The sequence below is a fragment of the Rhinoderma darwinii genome, chromosome 10 (genome assembly GCF_050947455.1).
Source record: "Rhinoderma darwinii isolate aRhiDar2 chromosome 10, aRhiDar2.hap1, whole genome shotgun sequence".
In the NCBI taxonomy this organism is placed as follows: Eukaryota; Metazoa; Chordata; class Amphibia; order Anura; family Rhinodermatidae; genus Rhinoderma; species Rhinoderma darwinii.
Window position 1 is genome coordinate 17,570,778 of NC_134696.1, and position 25,743 is coordinate 17,596,520.

Below are 25,743 nucleotides of genomic sequence, written 5' to 3' on the forward strand. Positions count from 1 at the left end.
ACATTCTCAAGTACCCTGTTAAGGAATTCTGAGATAATCGAGGAGGGTTCCTCATTCTGTATCTCCACCAATAAGCCGGAGTACAGAATGGCTACATAGAGCTGGATGACCCAGTACGGTTGTGCATTACATGGACATTTGGATAGCCTATTAATTTTAATATGCACCATGTAATGCTTAATTTCACCTGTGGTGGCACTGCAGGGGAATTGAATACTTGCTGCGGTGTTCCCCCTACAGATTACAGTTCATCGCTGGGGATCTAGACAGTGGGACACCCTGTGATCTGCTTATTATTGTGGACCCAAAAAGGGATTGTAAAAAGTGGACAAGCCCTTTAATGAAACCAAAACATGTACATGTGAAGATACCCTAGTGGCGGCCATTACAAAGTTGTCACCCAGCATCTATTATGTTCTGGGAAACCAAGACAACCTAGAATATTAAAGGCTCATGGACTTGTAGTACTTTTAGATGTTCGAGGCTGTGTAAATAGTCCTTTTTTTTTTTTATATGACACATTTTGCAAAGTCTTTCCTGCTCTTTAGACTCTCTAAGGGTGCAGCTTGCACTGAGTAGCGCTGAGGTATTCCTGTACTTAGAGGGTGCTCACAACAAAACCTGTCATTCAATCCTCTGACAAGTGTTGACCTGTTACCAAAAAGGTAAAAAAAAAAAAAAAAAACACCCTCAGGAAATTTTGCAAATGACTCCAAAGTGAGCAAGTCCTTTAAGAGTCCTGTAACAAGATCTCTCCAGTGCTAAGATGCCGCTGATGCTTCAATCCCTCTTACCTGTGTGTTCTTTTTTTCCCTCCTCCCCTTTCCTCCTTGTCTGCAGTCTCAATTCAGTTTGCTGAATAACACCATGGATCAGAGTATCGGAAGCAGAGCAGCCTCCACCAGTCCCTACAACCCCGACCACAACTCGAATGTCCCCACACATTCCCCCTACTCCCAGCCCAGCTCCACCTTTGACGCCATGTCTCCAGCACCGGTCATCCCATCCAACACCGACTACCCAGGATCCCACAACTTTGAAGTGACGTTCCAGCAATCCAGCACGGCTAAGTCAGCGACGTGGACCGTGAGTTACCCATCTCTTTACTTCCCCTATAGAAAATAATCATGTATCTTGTATTGTAAATTGGGGGAGATGCAAATTGGTGGAAATAGTTTTAAACTGGTTCTGATACCTCCGACACCACTAAGTGTCCACCATATTTATAAATTAGGGATGTCATATATCACACATAAAAGTCTATGGGTCATAGTCGATGGGTCTCATGTCTAACATATTATTCTTGAGACATTTCGGGACATCTGTCATGTAACTGAGACAATTTTGACCCATTTTTAGGGTTTCAGATTTGACGTTGAGATGACACTGGTTATATCTGATCCCGGGAGTGTGAAATTTATTGAAAAGTTTGCATATAAAACTTTATTTGTATAGACTTTTGTATACAGATGACTGAAAAAAGGACGGGACAATATAACTTTGGGATGCCACTTCAGATGAAATGTATATTTTTGGGTCAGAACTTGTATAAATAAAGGTTGTTGAAAGAAGCGGATGAAGATGCCGATGGAGGGGGATACAGAAGTTGCAGTCATACCGGGCCCTACAGCCTAAGGGCCAATACCACATTCGGGGACAGCAGTACTATAGTGGCATGTGATGGGGGTCCCTGTAGAGATTTAGCATTGGGTCCCTGGAGCTTCAGCTATGTCTCTGCATGGACGCTCTGTATGTAAACAGTGAGATCTCTGGAGCTGCCCCGAGATCTGCTCTCAGGGACCAAATTACTGCAGGGTAAATATTATAAGTCAAATTCTATTTATCCAGTATCCAATAGTCCAGCATAGAACCATGGGACTGTGCTCTATTCTTTATAGTAACTTGGGGGACTCCTTTCAGATAGTTAAAAAAAGATGCACCATACATAGACGCAGCCCATCTCCGTAGAAATATAGCAGAGCTGGGTTTATCATGTGGCGCAACTCTCTGTGACATCACCGTGTGTTTTCTGTGGTTTTACGGAATTATCTTAATAGTCAGCACTGCTACATCTGTTGACCGCCATGTTATATAATGAGGGATGTATAATGTTACAAGCTTGTACATACAGGATGGACACTGGTGTCCGGGGGTGAAGTGAGTCTTGGTTTTCAGGGGTAGTGGAAGCCCCGCAAATATAGCAGAGCAATCTCTGTGCAGTGCCAAAGGGTTTGATCTCTTTATATCGCCCTTTCATTCTGGAAATCAGTGGTGGTCCGAGATGAAAGACTCCAGTCTTCTCACCTTCATCCATGACAGATCAGACGATCATTTTGACTGGATTTCCCCTTTACCTGATGTTACCGAGTGCAGAGACATCCGTAGTCCCATCATGGACTAGCAGCCAGTCATAGAGGACAGTGGGCCGCGGCGCCGCCATATAGTGCCTGTCCATTGGCCAACAGTTAGCAGCCCTAATACAATTTGGTGGGGGGTTGGGACGCTCTATGTTCACACTGGGTGTTGAGACGTTGCTCATCATCATTATAAGGCAGACAAATGAGGAAGAGGAGAGGAGTGAAGCACGCAGGAGCGTTAGTTACTAGTGACTCGTTGCTTTATTCCGCTCCTCTTCATTGGTCGGCCCTATATGACAACTACACCGAGTACCAAATTATTATGCAAATGTTATTTTTCGCTGATTTTCCTAAATAGTCGATGCAAATGACAGTCAGTATAATCTTCAAGCCGTCAACCGTTGGAGTATAATGCGAATTTTATTGAACAAATCTCCTAATGAGAACAGATTTTTTTTGTTTCAAATTATTATGCACAACAGAGATCAAAACATTTTAAAGGTTGTAAAGAGACTAAAATGGTCATTTGTTGAATTTGCAGCATCAGGAGGTCATATTTACAGAAATCAAAAGCTCTTTCAATCCAAAAAAACTTAGCAGGCCAAGTTACATGTTACATAGGACCCCTTCTCTGATATCACCTTCACAATTCTTGCATCCATTGAATTTGTGAGTATTTGGACAGTTTCTGCTTGAATATCTTTGCAGGATGTCAGAATAACCCCCCAGAGCTTCTGTTTTGATGTGAACTGCCTCCCACCCTCATAGATATTTTGCTTGAGGATGCTCCAAAGGTTCTCAATAGGGTTGAGGTCAGGGGAACATGGGGGCCACACCATGAGTTTCTCTCCTTTTATGCCCATAGCAGCCAATGACACAGAGGTATTCTTTGCAGCATGAAATGGTGCATTGTCATGCATGAAGATAATTTTGCTACGGAAGGCACGGTTCTTCTTTTTGTACCACGGAAGAAAGTGGTCAGTCATAAACTCTACGTACTTTGCAGAGGTCATTTTCACACCGTCAGGGACCCTAAAGGGGCCTACCAGCTCTCTCCTCATGGTTCCAGCCCAAAACATGACTCCGCCACCTCCTTGCTGACGTCGCAGCCTTGTTGGGACATGGTGGCCATTCACCAACCATCCACTACTCCATCCATCTGGAACATCCAGGGTTGCACGGCACTCATCAGTTAACAACACGGTTTGAAAATTAGTCTTCATGTATTCCTGAGTCCACTGCAACCGTTTCTGCTTGTGAGCATTGTTTAGGGGTGGCCGAATAATAGCTTTATGCACACTTGCAAACCTCTGGAGGATCCTACACCTTGAGGTTTGCGGGACTCCAGAGGCACCAGCGGCTTCAAATACCTGTTTGCTGCTTTGCAATGGCATTTTAGCAGCTGCTCTCCTAATCCTATTAATTTGTCTGGTAGAAACCTTCCTCATTATGCCTTTATCTGAACGAACCCGTCGGTGCTCTGAATCAGCCACAAATCTTTTCACAGTACGATGATCACGCTTAAGTTTTCTTGAAATATCCAATGTTTTCATACCTTGTCCAAGGTATTGCACTATTTCACGCTTTTCGGCAGCAGAGAGATCCTTTTTCTTTCCCATATTGCTTGAAACCTGTGGCCTGCTTAATAATGTGGAACGTCCTTCTTAAGTAGTTTTCCTTTGATTGGGCACACCTGGCAAACTAATTATCACAGGTGTCTGAGATTGATTACAATGATCCAAAGAGCCCTAAGACACAATACCATCCATGAGTTTCATTGAAAAACGAATAGTTAAATGTTTATGACACTTAAATCCAATGTGCATAATAATTTTGAACACGGTGTACAATCTCGCACTTTTTTTTTTTTACCTGCAGCAAGGCGGCTGTGATTGAAAGCAGCGATCCCCTACTGAGGTCTGAAGAGTCTCCAATCCCAATAAACCCTAAAACACCACGATTGCAAAAGGATTATTATCGGTAACCAACAATTTATGGCATATTTGCAGCATTTGCCATAAATATCTGATAGGTGAGGATCCCACATTCTGAGATCTCCACCGTTTTGGAGAACAGGGGTCCCGTGACCCACATTGTACAATAGAAGCTGAGAAACGGGCACTGCAAAGTGGAGAAGCGTTTTCCCCCCTTTGTGGCCACTTGGCTTCTTCTGCACAACGTGGTCATAGCACCTGATTTGATGGGACTCTGACCTATCAGACATTTGCGGCACAGCATATGAATATGCTATAAACGTCTGTCATTGGACTACCCCTTTGAAAAAAAAATGTAAACAAAAAATAAACTTTATTGAGTTTACATCACATGACCACATATTTATTTATTTGGTATCTCCATAACTGTAGCAACCTGTACAAATGTTATTTATGGTAAACAGTATGAAAAAGCATGAAATCAATATAAATCAAGCGCTCATGTATATGTTCAAAACGGCGCCTAAAAAAACATCGGCATAAAAATAAAAAAGTTATAACTAGTGGAGGGGGCAAAAAACAAATACTCTTTAGGTCTTTAAGTGACCCTGCTAGAATCGGACTGCAGGGGGTCTGGTGAATGGATATACAACTCCTTTAAGTCCATATGTGCCGACTCTTACCCTGGAGCATTAGCGGTCACAAGGGGTGTAGGTGAGGATTGCATGGGCCCTCCATGTGCCCCACACAACTAGTTCTTTTAAATGTGGGGGGGGATCTGGCAGAAGAATCTAAGTTGAAGCTGTGCTGGCAATGTCTCGCCACTCTGTATTATCACGATGCAGGAAAATCATGTTTCCTAAAAGTGATAGAAATAGATGCAATTATTAGCAAAACAATTACCATTCCATTGCCATTCATGTGCTTAGGTTTTTGAAACTAAGAAGGGTCCTTTCTTCCTTAGGATGCCCCTAGCTGGATCGTGGGAACAGAGTTGGCACGCCTTCTCCAAGTCCCGACCAAGTAAATATATAGACTCCTCACGGTCTAAGAGAGTCCTGCAAAAATCACTGCTCCCTATGGATCCTATAACTTTATTAAGTAGGGAGCAGTGAGGTTTGACAATACTTTTCCCACGCTCTTGCTGCAGACAACAAAGATATCATACAGTTAGGGGGCAAAGAGACTCTGCCGATCGCAGCTGCACGACACAGTTCAGCACCGTTCTCTTCTGTTTCGAGGCTTGTACCAAGACACACACTCTTTGGGAATGGCGGGATCCCATGACCGTGCCATGTTCACCTGTACTCCCCATTCTATGTGTCTATGGCTGTATGTTTGAGTTTATGCACCTGTTACCAATGGATGTTGCTGGAATGGCTGTACCTACTAATAAGAGGGGGCAAATACTTGCCATGCGGTGATGTATGGAAGTGTTCTGTAACTTAGAAGCTTCGGAATGGTAAATATTTGGCCAGCAGCCCGGAAACTGGACGGTCCCAGGTCCTGAGCTCTGATGACATCACATGGACATTGTATATACGCCGTTGGTTTGGCGCTGGCTCCTCCTGACAGCACGGCCAATATATGTATTTGTTTTCTCACATTGAGGTTAACAGGTGACTGCTCCAGTGATTTGTGTTTTTCTGCCTGAGGCGCGGTAAGACAAGGCACCTCTGCAGAGTTGACATGAGGAAAATCCCACTTCAAAGGCCATGACATCATAGCTAAGACTGAATCTAGAACGCCTGCCTTTGTGTTAGGACCCGGTGGCATCCGGTACATGGGCAAATAACACGCTCTGGATGCCTCCGTATAATAGAGATTTATTTTACTGGTTAGAAAGATCAACAAATCGGAGACAAGTAAAGTCACCGTCTTATTATTATCCTTCTACTTTCATCTGTCGCTAGGAAAGCTGGGTGACAACCAATATGGCTGCCATAACCGCTCCCACAGAAGTTGTCATTCAGCTTTTCTAGTCTCCTGAAAAGCAGCACTGACTGGTTATTCAGTAACACACCGCCCGCTCCTGTTTTAAGGACTGGATTGTTGCAGGGACAAATGGGGCAATTGCCCCCAGGGCCGCTATCATTCCACCACCAGGTCACCATAAAACAAACACCAAAGCTATAGAGGAAAGCGGGGCCCAATGGGTCTGGAGTAGCTCCGGTATTATTTGGTCCTGTATGGTGGTATTGTGTAGGTACTGTATAGCACTGTTATGTGGGCACTGTATGGCGCTATTATTTTTGCACTGTATGGTATTGTTGTCTAGTGAGGACCAAACATCTATTCTTTTTGGCCAAAATCAAAAATAAATTTGTTTAAATTGATTTGCGCCCAGAAAAAAGCACAACTGACCCATTGTATTAAAGAAGACCTCCAGTGGAAACACAACTTTCCATATCTGCACCCCCCCCCCCTGACTGTATACCTCTCTACACTTCTTTTATATATACTGGACTTACTTTTTGAACTACTGCCTTGTCTGTGCTTTTAAAAGCCTCCATCTTCATTCTTAGTTTTCCCCGGCTTTCTCTTCGTCTCTGCTTTGCTATCAATTTTATGATGCTTCAGCACAGCATCACACGACCGGCTAAAGACCATACCAATTCTGCCTGCTGGGGGACACTGTGATTATCATTCTCACTATATTCTCCAATATAAGCTGAGAAACCATAAGTATACAGACAGGGAGGCTGCACTATATTCTTCTACATTATACCTGTGTGACAGGAGCCTGTCTATGATGATAGAAGTTTCTGCCCCCCCCCCCCCTGTGCAAAACTAATGTAATACAGGAACTGCTGAAGCCTGTGATGGGTGACACATATATCTCCATAGAATCAAGCAGAGAGGGGGTGCGGCGGGGATCGGGTTATGGTTGGGGGCAGGGCCGCCATCAGGGGGGTATTAGGGGTAGTGGTGTGAGGGGCCCGGCCAAAACTAATTGAAAGGGGGGCCCGGCAACTGCCTCGACATTCTTTTGGTAGGAAAAAACGGGCCCCTGCAATGGGGCCCGTTTTTTTCACCATAAGAATGTCGTGAGCTGCTGCTGCTGCTGCTGCTGCGGGCCCCCTCCCCTCGTCATGGGGGGCCGTCAAACCGTCCGCCCGCGCGCGCACCCGATCGCGCGCACAATGAAACTGCCGCGCGTGCGCACTCGCGAGCGCATCCAGGAACGCCCGCACTGGAGACCGGCCGCGCGCGCACCCGCGACCGGCCGCGCGCGCACCCGCGAACGAAGCGCGCGCAGCCGCGGACACACATGGACAAAACTTACCTGGAGCCTGGCTGGAGGTGAAGGACTGGACGTCTGGACCGAAGACCTCCCCTGGAAGACATCGCCGGAAGAGGACTGGAGTGGGAGCAGCTCTTCTGACAGTGAGTAAATTATCTCAAAGTGTTGTTTATGTATGGCCCTGTTCACACAGTATTTTGCAGGCAAAAAAAAATCTGCCTCAAAATTCCTTAAAGAATTTTGAGGCAGATTTTGCCCTGCCCACACTATCTTGCTGCGTTTTTTTGCTGCGTTTTTTGCTCGCGGCGATTGAGGACAGCAGACAAAAAACGCAGCGAAAAATGCATTTTCTGCCTCCCATTGATTTAGATGGGAGGTCAGAGGCGGAACCGCGGCAAGAAAGGACGTGCTGCTTTTTCTTTTTTCCGCGACTGGCTCCCATTGATTTCAGATTAAATCAATGGGAGGCGGTTTTGGAAGTTTTTTGGTGCTGATTCTGACGCAGTGTCCGAGTCAATATCAAGGCCCAAAAACTCTGCGAACTGGGCCTTATTGTTAGGGCTTATTCAGACGAACGTGTAATACGTCCGTGCAACGTGCGTGATTTTCACGCGCCTCGCACGGACCTATGTTACTCTATGGTGCCGTGCGGACTGTCAGTGATTTTCACGCAGCGTGTGTCCGTGTGTCCGCTGCGTAAAACTCACGACATGTCCGATATTTGTGCATTGTTCGCGCATCACGCACCCATTGAAGTCAATGGGTGTGTGAAAATCACGCCCAGCGCTTCCGCAGCCGTATAAACTATGAATGAAATTAGAAAAGCACCACGTGCTACAAACATACAAACAGAGTGTCATAATGATGGCGGCTGCGCGAAAATCACGCAGCCGCGCATCATACGCTGCTGACACACGGAGCTGTTATGGACCTTTTGCATGCGCAAAACGCCACGTTTTTTGCGCGTGCAAAAAGCACACGCTTGTGTAAATCCGGCCTTAGGGTAGGAACACACTAGGCATGAACACTGCGGATTTTATGCAACACATTTTATTGTGGATAATCCGCAGTGTATCACAGTCGCAGCAGAGAGGGTCAGATATGAACAAATCTCATCCACACGCTGCAAAAAAAATGGACCTGCAGTGTGGCTTTGGCTTTTTAAGTCGCATGTCAATGTATTCTGTGGAATCGCTGCTCCTCTGTTGCGGAAATGCTGCGGTTCTGCCGCAAAAATCACACAAGAGAAGAAAAAAAAGGTACTTTTTTAAATTGATAAAGTTTAGACATCCCCCGGCCGTAGTCCTGGTGACGCGATCCTCTATTCTTAGCGTAGCCCCGCCTCCTGTCATGACGTTTCATCCCATGTGACTGATGCAGCGGTCACATGGTCTACAGCGTCATCCCAGGAGGCGGGGCTACGTTCAGAAGAGAGAGATGCGTCACCAGGACTACGGCCGGGGCAAGTCTAAACTTTTTTTTCCCTGCAGGATTCCCGCAGCGGACATGCCTCACGAAACCTGCGCCGCTATTTGGTGCGGTTTTGCTGGCAGAATTCCCTGCGGCTCCCGGGATAAGCTGTGTAGTTTTACTCAGCATATCCGCCTAGTGTGTCCCTTATGATGTCGCTCCTGGAGCTGCTGCCGCTCTCTAAATAGGAAGTTGGTCCAGTAGAATTTGGAATTATTTTTTTTTGTGAACCAGCTTAAAAAAATACAAAACTTTTGTGTTAGGGCCTGTTCACATCACTGTTCGCTTCCGCTCCGGGGTTCCGTCTGAGGTTTCTGTCGGGTGAACCCCGCAACGGAAAGTGAAAGTGATAGCACAGCTTCCGTTTCCATCACCATTAGCGCAGTCGACTGCGCTATTAATTCCGTCCGAAAACCAGCCGGAATGGTGACGAACCACCGCTCCGGGGTTCCGTCTGAGGTTTCTGTCGGGTGAACCCCGCAACGGAAAGTGAAAGTGACAGCACAGCTTCCGTTTCAGTCACCATTGATCTCAATGGTGACGGAAACATCGCTAATGGTTTCCGTTCGTCACCATTCCGGCTGGTTTTCGGACGGAATTAATAGCGCAGTCGACTGCGCTAATGGTGATGGAAACGGAAGCTGTGCTATCACTTTCACTTTCCGTTGCGGGGTTCACCCGACAGAAACCTCAGAAGGAACCCCGGAGCGGAAGCGAACGGTGATGTGAACAGGCCCTAACACAAAAGTTTTGTATTTTTTTAAGCTGGTTCACAAAAAAAAATAATTCCAAATTCTACTGAACCAACTGCCTATTTAGAGACCGGCAGCAGCTCCAGGAGCGACATCATAAGGGACACACTAGGCGGATATGCTGAGTAAAACTACACAGCTTATCCCGGGAGCCGCAGGGAATTCCGCCAGAAAAACCGCACCAAATAGTGGCGCAGGTTTCGTGAGGCGTGTCCGCTGCGGGAATCCTGCAGGGAAAAAAAAGTTTAGACTTACCCCGGCCGTAGTTTAAGTGACGCATCTCTCTCTTCTGAACGTAGCCCCGCCTCCTGGGATGACGCTGTAGACCATGTGACCGCTGCAGCAGTCACATGGGATGAAACGTCATGACAGGAGGCGGGGCTACGCTAAGAATAGAGGATCGCGTCACCAGGACTACGGCCGGGGGAAGTCTAAACTTTTTTATAAATTTAAAAAAGTGGCTTTTTTTTTTTTTCTCATTTGTGATTTTTGCGGCAGAACCGCAGCATTTCTGCAACAGAGGAGCGGCGATTCCACAGAATACATTGACATGCGACTTAAAAAGCCAAAAAGCCACACTGCAGGTCCATTATTTTTGCAGCGTGTGGATGAGATTTGTTCATATCTGACCCCCTCGGCTGCGACTGTAATACGCTGCGGATTTTCCACAATAAAATGTGTTGCATAAAATCCGCAGTGTTCATGCCTAGTGTGTTCCTACCCTAAGGCCGGATTTACACAAGCGTGTGCTTTTTGCGCGCGCAAAAACGTGGCGTTTTGCGCTTGCAAAAGGTCCATAACAGCTCCGTGTGTCAGCAGCGTATGATGCGCGGCTGCGTGATTTTCGCGCAGCCGCCATCATTATGACACTCTGTTTGTATGTTTGTAGCACGTGGTGCTTTTCTGTTTTCATTCATAGTTTATACGGCTGCGGAAGTGCTGGGCGTGATTTTCACCCACCCATTGACTTCAATGGGTGCGTGATGCGCGAACAATGCACAAATATCGGACATGTCGTGAGTTTTACGCAGCGGACTCGCGCTGCGTGAAAATCACTGACAGTCTGCACGGCCCCATAGAGTAACATAGGTCCGTGCAAGGCGCGTGAAAATCACACACGTTGCACGGACGTATTACACGATCGTCTGAATAAGCCCTAACAATAAGGCCCAGTTCACAGAGTTTTTGGGCCTTGATATTGACTCGGACACTGCGTCAGAATCAGCACCAAAAAACTTCCAAAACCGCCTCCCATTGATTTAATCTGAAATCAATGGCAGCCAGTCGCGGAAAAAAGAAAAAGCAGCACGTCCTTTCTTGCCGCGGTTCTGCCTCTGACCTCCCATCGAAATCAATGGGAGGCAGAAAATGCATTTTTCGCTGCGTTTTCTGTCTGCTGTCCTCAATCGCCGCAGGCAAAAAACGCGGCAAGATAGTGTGGGCAGGTCAAAATCTGCCTCAAAATTCGGTGCGCGCTTCCAGGCGGTCGCCGGTGCGCATGCGCGGGAGTTTGCATGGTGCGCGTGATCGGTCGCACGGGCGGCGGTGTTTGACGGCCCCCATGCTACCCAGGGCCGCCATCAGGGGGGGTATTAGGGGTACTGATGTGAGAAGCCCGGCCAAACCTAATTGAAAGGGGGGCCCGCAGCTCATGACATTCTTTTGGTGAAAAAAACGGGCCCCATTGCAGGGGCCTGTTTTTTTTCTACCAAAGGCAAGTCGCGGCAGTTTGCCGGGCCCCCCTTTCAATTAGGTTTGGCCGGGCCTCTCACATCAGTACCCCTAATACCCCCCCTGATGGCGGCCCTGGTTGGGGGGGTTAGCGTCAGTTCACACGTTGCATAAATACCGTGGATTTTCCACAACGGAATTAGTTGCGGAAGATCTGCAGCATAATACAGTAGCAGCAAATTGTATGAGATAAAACAAATCTCATCCACACGCTGCGTAAATACTGAGCGGAAGAACCGCTCAGAAATTGACCTGCGGTGCAGATATTTTTTCCGCAGCATGTCAATTGTATTTGCGGAATCGATACTCATTTGTTGAGGGTTTTTCACATTGAATTTAATGGGGAGATCAAACAAACAAACAAATAGCAGTTGTTGCGTTTATTGCGGCGGAATCGTAAAAAACGCAACTCAGAAAAAAACCAAAAACATACTTACCCAGAAGTATACTTATAAAAGTATACTTAAAAAAAAAAACATACTTACCCTCCAGGCCAACCTCCTGGGATGACGGTTCATCCCATGTGACCGCCATTGCAGCCAATCACAGGTTCCAGCGGTCTCCTGGGATGAAATGTCATCCTAGGAGGCCGGTCCGCTAGCAGGCCAGCTAAATGATCAGCAGTTTTCCGCGGCGGACACAGTTTGGTGCGATATTTCGCCCGGAATTCCCTGTGGCCACCGGGCCGGATACAACAAACCTTCTGATGGCAGCAATAGTCACACTCAATTGTATTCTCTTCCTATGCCAGTGCTCAGGGGTGCCCAAAGCACCTTCAGAGACACCTCTATGTGGGAATGAGGGAACAGGAGGGTTGTAGTCGATTTTTATGATATGCAGGGCCCATGCAAAGCTGGATGACAACCTTGGTGGCCACTCAGCACAACTGGACAGTTGGCCATTTATTTATTAATGTTTTAGGGGTAAATGCTCCTGATTTCACCCTCCATTACGACGTTTGGGAGCAGAAGTAGAACTTGAAGCTCTTGGGCCCCAATGCAAAACCGTGTCCAGATATAATACTGGGGTCTGTCTTTGTATGTGACAGAGGGGGCTTTGGGTCTCCCCTGGGCCCAGGTGCTGCGACCTCTGCCCCCTACAATTACGCCCATGCTTGGGAGCGATATGTTCTGGTTTGTTTGGCGAGCAGGTAGTTGGGTTTGAATATGTTTGGCTGATAAATTATTTCTGATGCTAATGTGGAGGGATGGAGGTGCTGCAAACACTGTAAATGAGATTTTGGCACCTCGGCTATGTGTAGCGCCTCTCCCGAGCAGTGCGATTCTGGCCATACATGATGGGACATGCAGATCCGGGGTTCTCGCTGGGATGTATGAGGACGGGAGGCTGCACGGACTTGTATCAGGCTTCACAGCGCTGACTGTTTATCCTTTCAGTCAAGATTGTTTTATGAGCGTAATCTTTATAAATACAGTGCAAACAGTTTCCGGCTTTATCATTTCATGGTCTGGTCACTTTCAAAGAGTAAAGGCCAAGGGGTGAAATCCACAGATCCCTGGAGATTATACAGAGATGTACTTAGTATTAGGAAAATGGTTGGATGGATATGAGATAGATAGATAGATAGATAGATAGATAGATAGATAGATAGATAGATAGATAGATAGATAGATAGATAGATAGATAGATAGATAGATAGATAGATAGATAGATAGATAGATAGATAGATAGATAGATATGAGATAGATAGATAGATAGATAGATAGATAGATAAATAGATAGATAGATAGATAGATAGATAGATAGATAGATAGATAGATAGATAGATAGATAGATAGATAGATAGATAGATAGATAGATAGATAGACAAAAATAGAGAGAGGGACCTCCAGCTCACCTTGTATGTATAGTTCAGATCATCTCGCACGGATCCTCGTGTCGGCACACGGTAAGTAGACAACAATGGAGAAAAGAAAATTTGGATCCAGCGTGGATTTGTGGAATAAAATGGAACGAAGTTCCAAGTTTAATGAAAAAATTCGTTAGTTAAAAAAGGAAAAAAACAGGATTATGCTTGGAAGTGTGCAATCCTGATAGTGTGAGGAAAAATATCAGTAGTATATAGAGCCTACGCGTTTCAGCCATGACTAAGGACGCGTGTAGCGTCTGAAACGCGTAGGCTCTATATACTACTGATATTTTTCCTCACACTATCAGGATTGCACACTTCCAAGCATAATCCTGTTTTTTTCCTTTTTTAACTAACGAATTTTTTCATTAAACTTGGAACTTCGTTCCATTTTATTCCACAAATCCACGCTGGATCCAAATTTTCTTTTCTCCATTGTTAGATAGATATATAGATAGATAGATAGATATGAGATAGATATCAGACAGACAGATAGACAGACCGATGGATGGATAGACGGACGGACAGATAGATAGATAGATAGATAGATAGATAGATAGATAGATAGATAGATAGATAGATAGATAGATAGATAGATAGATAGATAGATAGATAGATAGATAGATAGATAGATAGATAGATAGATAGATAGATAGATATTAGATAGACAGACAGATAGATATTAGATAGATAGATAGATAGATAGATAGATAGATAGATAGATAGATAGATAGATAGATAGATAGATAGATAGAGACAGACAGAGAGAGAGAGAGAGAGATAGATAGATAGATAGATAGATAGATAGATAGATAGATAGATAGATAGATAGATAGATAGATAGATAGATAGATAGATAGATATGAGATAGATAGATATGAGATAGATAGATATGAGATAGATAGATATGAGATAGATAGATAGATAGATAGATAGATGGATAGATAGACAGATAGATATTAGATAGACAGACAGATAGATAGATAGATAGATAGATAGATAGATAGATAGATAGATAGATAGATAGATAGATAGATAGATAGATATGAGATAGATAGATAGATAGATAGATAGATAGATAGATAGATAGATAGATAGATAGATAGATAGATAATTCCAGTGACGGCTTGTGATGTGATTAATTTTCTTATCTATTATGATATAATAAGTATCTGTATTATTAATAAGGAGATATGAGTATATATATATATATATTTATATGACTGGTCATGTTTTGTAGGTTGGTTATGGGGTAGGTCTTAGGATCTGCTCTTGGAAACCTGACAATACTTGGGATGTTTTGGGGTGTAGTTTTAGGTCTGTGCGCTGGGATAACACAGCAGGTGCCGGGCAACATTTCATCGTGTAGACGGATGTATTGTGTGTGGGTGAGACTTGTGCTGTATACACAACAGAGCGGGCACCGATTCTTATATCCTGCTGCGAGGGTTTTTCTATACAACAACCTGTATCCACAGATCGTCCTCACATCTCATCACCGGATCATTTATAGCAAATTCCAAACATAGGAGATGAACATTCCCACCCAATATTCCACAAATGTTATACACCTTGTTCCGTATCAATTATAGGAATCCAATATTTACTTTTTACTTTTGTAAATTTTGTGCAGCAAGGACAATTTTCAGTGCCATTCCTACGGCACATGCAAATAATCATACATAGACCTATTACCCAAAGCGTGGAGGGACGTAGTAGAGGGTTCTTCCTCTCTGCAGGCTCCACGAAATGGATGAGGAGATAGTGGGATGGGTGACAACCCACTGGGTTCTCTAGACCCCACATTTGGGGGTATGAGCCATTACGTAGATGGCGCTATCTAAAATGCAAAATAAGGTGAAGGAATGCACTTTAAACGGACCCTAACTTCCTGGGGGTGGAGGGCCGTAAGATAGTGCACCCTATATGTTGAGGAATCTGTCCCTCTCAGCTAAATGGTCTGCAGGGGAAATGTGATGATGTCTGAAGATATTCGTATATATGGACCTAATCTATGTTTCTATGAATGTGTCCTTAGTGCACGTTCACACAGCTTGTGGTTGCGTCACAGGTACAGATATCAATGAGAAAAGGAAAATCAAGCTTTTCTTTGACCTATTAGCTTTGTTTTCATTCACAAATATCCTTACAGGGTATTTACATAATATTTTTTATATATAAATCATCTAAATAAAAAGTTACAGCCTGCATTATACACCAGAGCTGCACTCACTATTCTGCTGGTGGAGTCACTGTGTACATACATTACATTACTTATCCTGTACTGATCCTGAGATACATCCTGTATTATATTCCAGAGCTGTACTCACTATTCTGCTAGTGGAGTCACTGTGTACATACATTACATTACTTATCCTGTACTGATCCTGAGTTACATCTTGTATTATACTACAGAGCTGCACTCACTATTCTGCTGGTGGGGTTGCTGTGTACATACATTACATTACTTATCCTGTACTGATCCTGAGTTACATCCTGTATTATACTCCAGAGCTGCACTCACTATTCTGCTGGTGGAGTCACTGTGTACATACATTACATTACTTATCGTGTACTGACCCTGAGTTATATCCTGTATTAAACTCCAGAGCTGCACTCACTATTCTGCTGGTGGGGTTGCTGTGTACATACATTACATTACTTATCCTGTACTGATCCTGAGTTATATCCTGTATTATACTCCAGAGCTGCACTCACTATTCTGCTGGTGGAGTCACTGTGTACATACATTACATTACTTATCCTGCACTGATCCTGAGTTACATCATGTATTATACCCCAGAGCTGCACTCACTATTCTGCTGGTGGAGTCACTGTGTACATACATTACATTACTTATCCTGCACTGATCCTGAGTTACATCCTATATTATACTCCAGAGCTGCACTCACTATTCTGCTGGAGGTGTCACTGTGTACATTCATTACATTACTTATCGTGTACTGATCCTGAGTTACAGCCTGTATTATACTCCAGAGCTGCACTCACTATTCTGCTGGTGTAGTCACTGTGTATATACATTATATTACTTATCCTGCACTGATCCCGTTACATCCTGTATTATACTCTAGAGTTGCACTCTCTATTCTGCTGGTGGAGTCACTGTGTACATACATTACATATCTTGCACTGATCCTGATTTACATCCTGTATTATACCCCAGAGCTGCACCCACTATTCTGTTGGTGGAGTCACTGTGTACATACATTACATTACTTATCCTGTACTGATCCTGAGTTACATCATGTATTATACTCCAGAGCGGCACTCACTATTCTGCTCGTGGAGTCACTGTGTACATACATTACATTACTTATCCTGTACTAATCCTGAGTTACATCCTGTATTACACTCCAGAGCTGCACTCACTATTCTGCTGGTGGAGTCACTGTGTACATACATTACATTACTTATCCTGTACTGATCCTGAGTTACATCCTGTATTACACTCCAGAGCTGCACTCACTATTCTGCTGGTGGAGTCACTGTGTACATACATTACATTACTTATCCTGCAGTGATCCTGAGTTACACCCTGTATTTTACTCCAGAGCTGCACTCACTATTCTGCTGGAGGAGCCACTGTGTACATACATTACATTACTTATCCTGTACTGATCCTGAGTTACATCCTGTATTATACTCCAGAGCTGCACTCACTATTCTGCTGGTGGAGTCACAGTGTACATACATTACATTACTTAACCTGTACTGATCCTGAGTTACATCTTGTATTATACTCCAGAGCTGCACTCACTATTCTGCTTGTGATTAGATCATCTATTGTGGAGAAAATATGGGAAATTGGGTACCAGCTCTGCTGAAATCAGACAAGGAGCATACCAATTTTTGCTTTGTGATCAGAAACAGTCGGCAAGCTTGTCATCAGACACATCCCTTAGCTCTAGTAATGCAGGGGGACAGATTTAGTAAAGATTACACTTTTCAGAATGCAAATAACCAAAGCAAGCTCTGTGCAGACATTAAACCAACAGGGAGTGCTGTGAGAGTTCAGCTCTGAAGCCCGCAGAATTGTGAATGCAGCTCTGGAGTATCATACAGGCTGTAACTCAAGATCAGTACAAGATATGTAATGTAAGTACACAGTGACTCTTGATGCAGATGAATTCTATAGACTACCTGTAAAGTGATGTTCTGAGGTGGACATGTCCTTGAAGCGAGCAGGTCTTGCCTATGACCAGTACATTCCCGTGCTTACCTCCGTTTTTTCAGGATAACACCAAACAAGGTAAAATTATTCATGCTGGTTACTGTACCCTTCAGATATGTACTGCAATCCCTGCATTATTTCCAGGATCTGTCGTAACAGATTCGCTCAAGCCAGTTAACGGTATTTGCGGTTTGCAAGATCCTACATGCCAGAGCCGAATGACAGACACATTATTATCACCGCCGTGGCGCTATCTTGTCCGAACCTGTCCCAGGACACAAATACAGCTGCCTGGTAGGAGTGCAAAAAGAATTAACAGCCTGCGGCTCCATCCCTCTCTTCTTGGTGGCTTTTGCTTGGATCTAATGATTACACTGAAAGGCAAGTTGAGTTTAGTCGTCTTTGCACAGACTGGAATGTATTGTACGAGGGGGAGGGGAGGGGGTGATGGGTGGGAAAATGTAATTGTTTGGGCAAATCATTTCCTTTCAAGAAAAAAAAATAAAAAAAAATTACCCAAAACAGACAAGTCCAGACAAGGGCCGAAGATAACTGCGATGTTATCAGCTCCCAATGTGTTAAGACACAACAGCTAGCGGATCCACAGATGCCCCGCCGCCTCGGGCGCCTTGTTTTTGTAGGGGCGAAAGTGAAGTTTGTGTTGAGCTAATGCATATCGATAATTGCGCTCAAGTGTCGGGGAACTGGAGATGCTCCGAACTTGTCTCTCGATCATGGAGTCACGTCTGACGAGGGTGAGCCTCTATGGCCGGCCAAAGATGTAGAGGCGCTCCATCTAGGCTTTCAATGTCATAGCCCTGTATCTACATACCCTGGCCAGGGCAGAGTTTGCCCCCGGCCCCCTAGCTACGCCCCTCCATTATCCATCATTAGGAATGCTATCATCTTACATATTATAGTCAAGTTCCTTTAATCCAGCAAGTTTATTTCAGTGGGGAGAGGGGGGATATGCTGCTGCCCGACTCCTGTGATAGCGGCTTATCTCCCACAGGAATAATGGATCGGGCATGTCACAATGTGGGGGTCAGTCTACAGGTCTCAATACACATGAGATTATCGTCTGATCCCTGCGATATTGGCGCGATCTGACGACTTTTGACCGGCTGCTGTCACCGTTTAGTTTTTTTTAATTGGAGGAGTCTGATATTTGGTTTTCTGCCTCTGGTGTTGTGAGATTTATTTTGTGCTGGAAACATGCGCCAAATTATTTCTGGACTAATGGATACTGGATTATTAGGATTTCAGGATTGTTCTATCATTGCCAGATTGAAGAATTTTTACTGTATAAATGATATTTTATATGTTATTCTGTATTATATTACATTATATTGCATCATAATTGATAGGATATTTCTGTGCCCACATCAGATTATAAATATATACAATGTAAAAAGTTGCAGCACTCCAGCAAGGTCCAGTGAAAAACATCTGCTGTTATTTGCCGATCTTAGGGCCTGTTCACACCAGCGTCGGGGGTTCCGTTCATAAGTTCCGTCAGACCTTTCCGTCAGGGGAACGCATCAACGGAAAGGCAAACGGAAACCATAGCTTCTGTTTCATTACCATTGATTTCAAACGTAATGTTTCCATTGCTAATAGTTTCCGTTTGCCTCCATTCCGTAAGGTTTCCGTTTTTTTGGATAGAAACAATAGCGTAGTTGATTGCGCTATTGATTCCGTAAAAAAAAATAATACCTTACGAAACGGAGAGAAATAGAAAACATTAGCAACGGAAGCATTACCATTGAAATCAATGGTAATGAAACAGAAGCTATGGTTTCCGTTTGCCTTTCCGTTGATGGGTTCCCCTGACGGAAAGGTCTGACGGAACTTATGAACGGAACCCCCGACGCTGGTGTGAACAGGCCCTAAGATCGGCAAATAACAGCAGATGTTTTTCACTGGACCTTGCTGGAGTGCTGCAACTTTTTACATTGTATATATTTATAATCTGATGTGGGCACAGAAATATCCTATCAATTATGATGAAATATAATGTAATATAATACAAAATAACATATAAAATATCATTTATACAGTAAAAATTCTTCACGCTGGTGTGAACAGGCCCTAAGGTGCCAAGCGACGTTTCAGTTCCACCATGAAACTTTTTTCAAGCAAAGGGACACATGTAAACAGAGTATTTAGCTAAAAACATGAAAGTGACTTAGTGAATACAATAGTTAGAATTCTTAAATATAATCAATGCACAAAGTGCACAGCAAACATGTAGTATATATAACATAGTGTATATAACAGTGAAAAAAATGCATTATCTATCTATCTATCTATCTATCTATCTATCTATCTATCTATCTCATATCTATCTATCTATCTATCTATCTATCTATCTATCTATCTAATATCTATCTATCTATCTATCTATCTATCTATCTATCTATCTATCTATCTATCTATCTATCTATCTATCTCATATCTATCTATCTATCTCTCACATATCTATCTATCTATCTATCTATCTATCTATCTATCTGTCTGTCTGTCTGTCTGTCTGTCTGTCTGTCTATCTATCTATCTCATATCTATCTATCTATCTATCTATCTCATATCTATCTATCTATCTATCTATCTATCTATCTATCTATCTATCTATCTATCTATCTATCTATCTGTCTGTCTGTCTGTCTGTCTGTCTGTCTGTCTATCTATCTATCTCATATCTATCTATCTATCTATCTATCTCATATCTATCTATCTATCTATCTATCTATCTATCTATCTATCTATCTATCTATCTATCTATCTATCTATCTATCTATCTATCTCATATCTATCTATCTCATATCTATCTATCTATCTATCTATCTATCTATCTATCTATCTATCTATCTATCTATCTATCTATCTATCTATCTATCTATCTATCTATCTATCTCATATCTATCTATCTATCTATCTATCTATCTATCTATCTATCTATCTATCTATCTATCTATCTATCTAATCTATCTAATCTATCTATCTAATCTATCTATCTAATCTATCTCATCAATATCAGATTGGTGGGGTCAGCCAATAGAAGGGGCCGTGGCGCTTCAGCAATCACTACCTCCATGTCAGTGTTTACCTGGCACAGCGCCGTACATTTGATAGTGGCTGGTCCTGGTATTGCAGCTCAGTCCCATTCACTTGAATGGGACTAAACTTCAGTACCAGACACAGACACTAACCAATGTACGGACATCAATGTAATAGCTCTAAAAAAAATTAAGACGAAAAAAACGCTTTAATGCATTCCTAAGATTAATTTACATGGAAAATTAACTTTATTTATAACAATCCCTTAGATTTAGAAATTAAAGTTAATTTCCCCCCTAAAATAAATATAAGTATTCCAGTTACTTCTGTGTGTGTCAGTCTTCACTGTAATTCTGGCATTATAGTTATGCACCAGTCGACTCAGGATGAACAGTGTTCTGGTTCTCTTGCCGACATGAGAGCGCTGCTGTGAGTACAATTGTTGGAGAAGACACAAAAAAGTGACAGAAGCAGAGTCTTATCATTGTGGGGAAGCCTGGACAGATTATGGGGACGATTATAAAACATGACTGGAACTCCAATCTGTAGGTGATAGGTTATATTCACACAGTGCCGTTTTGGTTCAGTATTTTGGTGCAGTTTTTTAAGCCATAACCAGGAGTTGATTTAAAAAAAAGAGAAGTAGAATATTTCCTATAAACGTCCCCTCTCTTTACGATCCACTCCTGGTTGGGGCTTCAAGAACTGCATTAACAAAAACTGCATTAAAACTGCACTGTGTGAATAAGGCCTAGGTGGAGCGGATCCCCCTGACCGTTTTAACCGTCCAGCCGGTCACTCACCTGAACATCTCACATTAATGACATCACCAATCATCACTCATAGCCCACAGATGTGTGTCTGTCCCTGTTTAGAACTACAAGTCCCAGCATTTGATTCCATCTACAGCGCTGCTTATAGTAGCCCCCTCCACCTTTACTACTCAAGCGTACAGTAGCCATATGTCCACTATATCTGATAATCCGGCACCCATCCCATTAATACCGGATTAAAGGAATTGTGCTGTATTTGGACTGCAGAGGGGGGGGGGGGGGTGTAGAGCGTAATCCCAGCCGCCATGCTGTGCACCCTGCTCCCCCCCCCCCCCACATTATATACATCCTTGTCATGTTGTTGCTGAGGACGGGGGATCTGTTGGGACTTGATGGGGTTGTCGGCACAGACATGTTTGTGTTGGGGTTGTGCGGTGTGTATCTCCTGCAGGCTACTCTATTCCTGCGCAGCAGAGCTCTATCCGTGTCATAACATGGCAGAATGACTGCGTGACTTACCTCCGAGCCCCCCGCAACACACGGCTCCTCTCCTGGAAAGTTTTATATCCCAGACATGTCCAGGATTGTCTGGGAATGTCTACATGAAAAGGGACCATTGACAAGACCTGACAGCCTGGCAGCACCTGGACAGGAAGAAAATCCCCCGACCGCTGACATCACAGACCCAGCGTAGTCAGAGATGACTCCGGCCATATCTGGTCCCATTACAGCTCCCTCAGGGTGATCTCCCGGCTTTCCCAGAGTCCTGAATGGCAATGATACGTCCGCCAACCATGTAACATTCCGTTAATCCGGAAATATTCGTACCTTCAATGTGATAGAAGAGTATAAAAAGCTTTACCCGTAAGGACAGGGAACCCCTACTAAGAATATGCTGACAGCGGTCAGAATTTCCGGATTATCGGATGCCGGAATAAAAGTATATTTCTGTAAATAGAATTGCTTGGCCTCCACTTTGTGGTGATCTAGGCCCTGTTCACATCTGCGTTGGAGGCTCCGTTAGGGGATTCCATCACAGATTTTGCGAAAATAAAAGAAGAACTTTCTGCATTATTGTTTCCGGTAAATCCGCGGACACCCCGAAAGAAACCCTGCGGTACCCATTAAAGTCAAGGGATTCCGTCGGGCACCGCTTGTCTCCGTTGTTCAATGGAGCCTGCGCTTCCGCGTTTTTGTTGCTCTGCTCCTCTGCTGCGCTAACGTTTCCAGTATTGTTGGCCAGATCTGCAATGGAGGCTCCGCGGCCTCTCCAATGCAGGTGTGAACAAGGCCTTATGGCCGGGTTCTCACGGGTCGGCTACGCTGCATAAAAATCACGCAGCAAATCCGGCCTGAAACCCGCAGTACATACCGTCCGAGAAATCGCACCACATTTTGGTGCGGTTTTTGGGACAGAGTTTCCGCTACGGAAGAAAGCGCTCATACTTATCCCCTCCGTCTTCTCTGCGCGTAATGATTGATGATTGATTCTGCAGCCTGTGATTGGCTGCAGCGGTCACATGGGATGAAACATCATCCCAGGAGGCCGGACTGCAGGAAGAAGCAGGGAGTTATTTTTTTTCCATAGTTGCGGTTTTTTTCGGCGTAATCTCTGCAAATACGCCGCAAAAGTCGCAACGCTTGGCTTTCTGTTGCGGGATATGCATCCCCATTGAATTCAAAACCCGCAACGGAAAATCAACTAAAACGCACCATAAATTGACATGCTGCGGAATTAAATTCCGCACCGCAGGTCAATTTATTAACGTTTACGCTGCGTTTTTTTTCGGTAGCACGGGCATGAGATTATCTAAATCTCACCCACTTTGCTGCTGCTGTAAATGCTGCGGAATTTCCACACAGAATTCCGTTGCGGAGATTCCGCAGTGTTCACTGTACATCGGAACCCGGCCTACATGTTCCCATATTTTATCCCGATGCTTCACTCCTGAGGCCCTGTTCACACCTGCATTGGAGGCTCCGTTAGGGGCCTCAGTCGCAGAGTCCGCTGAAAATATCAGGAAAAAAATAGCGCTATCGTTTCCGGTAAATCCAAGGACACCCCGACAGAACCCATTAAAGCCAATGGGTTCCCTCCAGCACCGCTTGTCTCCGTTGTTCAACGGAGCCTGCTGCATTTTCGTTGTTCTCTTCCTCTAACGGAGCCGAAAAACGGAAAGCTGCACTCAGGTGTGAACAGAACCTGACGTATAATATCGGATGTTGCGTCATCCGAATTCCTCTAGTCACATCCAACAGAGAAATATGTTGTGAAAACAATCCTCAGGTCGTCCTGCAACGTCTCCAGATCAGATACGTCTAGTGCCCGTCCAGCTGTCAGCTCCTCGGCCCGGGGCCAGGATGACACTACGGAGGCTAATGGCCAATTACCTGCTATTACATGTGATGTAACGAACAGACAGGAGGGAGATTGACAGCTGGAAGAAAAAAGAGACACCTTACCTGCGCTGCCTCCGCTTGTCATAGATGGAAACAGGACTGCGCTATTGCTTCCGGAAAAACGACGGGTCTGGTGCACAACAGAGACAAACGGAAACCACGGGCACCGTATCCGTCACCATTGAAATCAATGGTGATGGAAACGTTTCCGTTTGTGTCTGTTCAGGGTCCCGTTCTGATGGAAACCTCAGACGGAACGTCAGAACGGGACCCCAACGCAGATGTGAACGAAGCCTTACAGATGTAGCAGAGCTGAGTTTGTTATTTACTGTTTCTTCTGTGCACAATGATATCACAGGAAGGCTGGAAACACACATGCAGTTTTTGGTGCAGTTTTTGAGTCAAAGCCAGAAGGGGATCCCAGAGGAAGGAAACATTTACCGTAAGTCCTTGATCTATACTTTCCCATCCTTCTGGATCCACTTCTGGCTAAAAAAAACTGCACGTGTGATTCCAGACAAAAAGTTAATGCAGCAGATTTGCCTGCAGTCCTATGTAAAACCACAGATTGTGATATCGGGGCATATTGTGCCAAATGACATACTTAGCTCTGCTACATTCACCGATTCTTATTCAATTCTTTTTTGGCTTCACTTAATGACTGTATAATAAGAAGCTTGTCAACGTTCTCATATATTTTGTGTTTACATTTTCCACCATTTTTAAGATTTCTGCTTGCTGTCTGTGAATGTGAACATTTTTCTTTACACCCAAATGCTGAAAACCTGTATAGACCTAATACATCTCACAGCAGAGATTGTGTCACAATTGCATTCAGTCTAGAGAATCATCGGTGAGATCAAAACACAAAAGCAGCACAAATCACTCTCCTATCCTGACACTTGAAAGAAAAGGACAACTCAAGGTTTTTATATTTATAGATTTAGGAAAAGTGTTCCTTAAACTAATGGCTTTTGTTTTTTTTTTTTACCCTTTGGTGGTGGCTGCACCATTGAAAAACAATTTGGTATTTAATAGCGCCACCATTAATAACAGGTGATAGACGGTACTGCATGAATGGCATATTTTGCAGTCTGGCAGGGTATGACCTTCCAATGTATTATTATGTGTATGATGCTGATGTCAGTGACAACATATTATCAGAATCCTGTTTTTATCTGGTGCAAAGGAAAAATGAAGAAATTGTTTATAGCAACCAATCAGGTTACTGCTCCCATCCTACAAAAGTTAAAAATCAGAGCCAGGGCCTATTACCATCCGGATCATACCAATATTCCCAGATGAGTCGTCCACTTTCAGACAACTTCTCAAATGGATTGTTCAATGACTGGATGATTCAACCTCTGCAAGACAGTCCAGCTGTTAGGCCTTGTTCACACAGTGCAAATTTGCTGCAGATTTTGGATGCATTTTTTAAGCCAAAACCAGAAACAGAACCTAAAAAAAAAGAAAAATTTTAAAGGAAAGACTTATAGGTCCGCTCTCCTAGATCCAATTCTCGTTTTTATTTAAAAAAAAAAAAATGCATGCAAAATCTGCAGCAAATCCGCACGGTGTGAACGAGGCCTTAGAGAAGCTGGGGTTCCAGGTTCAATATATGCAGGCCATAGACTGCAGTCTTGCTCCGGCCAAGCCTAGAATCCTTAAAGGAATTTTCCACTTTGGATAAGATCACTATATTGCAATATTTGCCTGACAACCATTTAATCACTGAGCGACTTGCTCTGCGGGGACCGTCTGCGATCTGCTGTTATACCTGATAGAAACTTGTAAAATACTGTAATCAAATTCAAAACTGCATTCAAAAACTAACACCACACCTGAGATCTCAACATGCTCAACACTGCTGCATTACATTCTGGGAGATGTAGTGTTATTCTTTATCACACCATTGTATAGAGAGACTAGAGTAAACACTACATCTCCTACCATGTACCAC

The 25,743-nt window shown here is 43.9% G+C and overlaps 1 protein-coding gene across 1 annotated transcript in view; it reads left to right on the forward strand.

Annotated features, from left to right (window-relative positions):
- Positions 1 to 25,743, forward strand: part of TP73 (tumor protein p73) — a 75,725-nt gene that overhangs the window by 24,311 nt on the left and 25,671 nt on the right. The window contains exon 4 of the mRNA XM_075839404.1: positions 841 to 1,086. Within this exon, the coding sequence (XP_075695519.1) occupies positions 841 to 1,086 (246 nt within the window). The remainder of the gene's footprint in view (positions 1 to 840; positions 1,087 to 25,743) is intronic.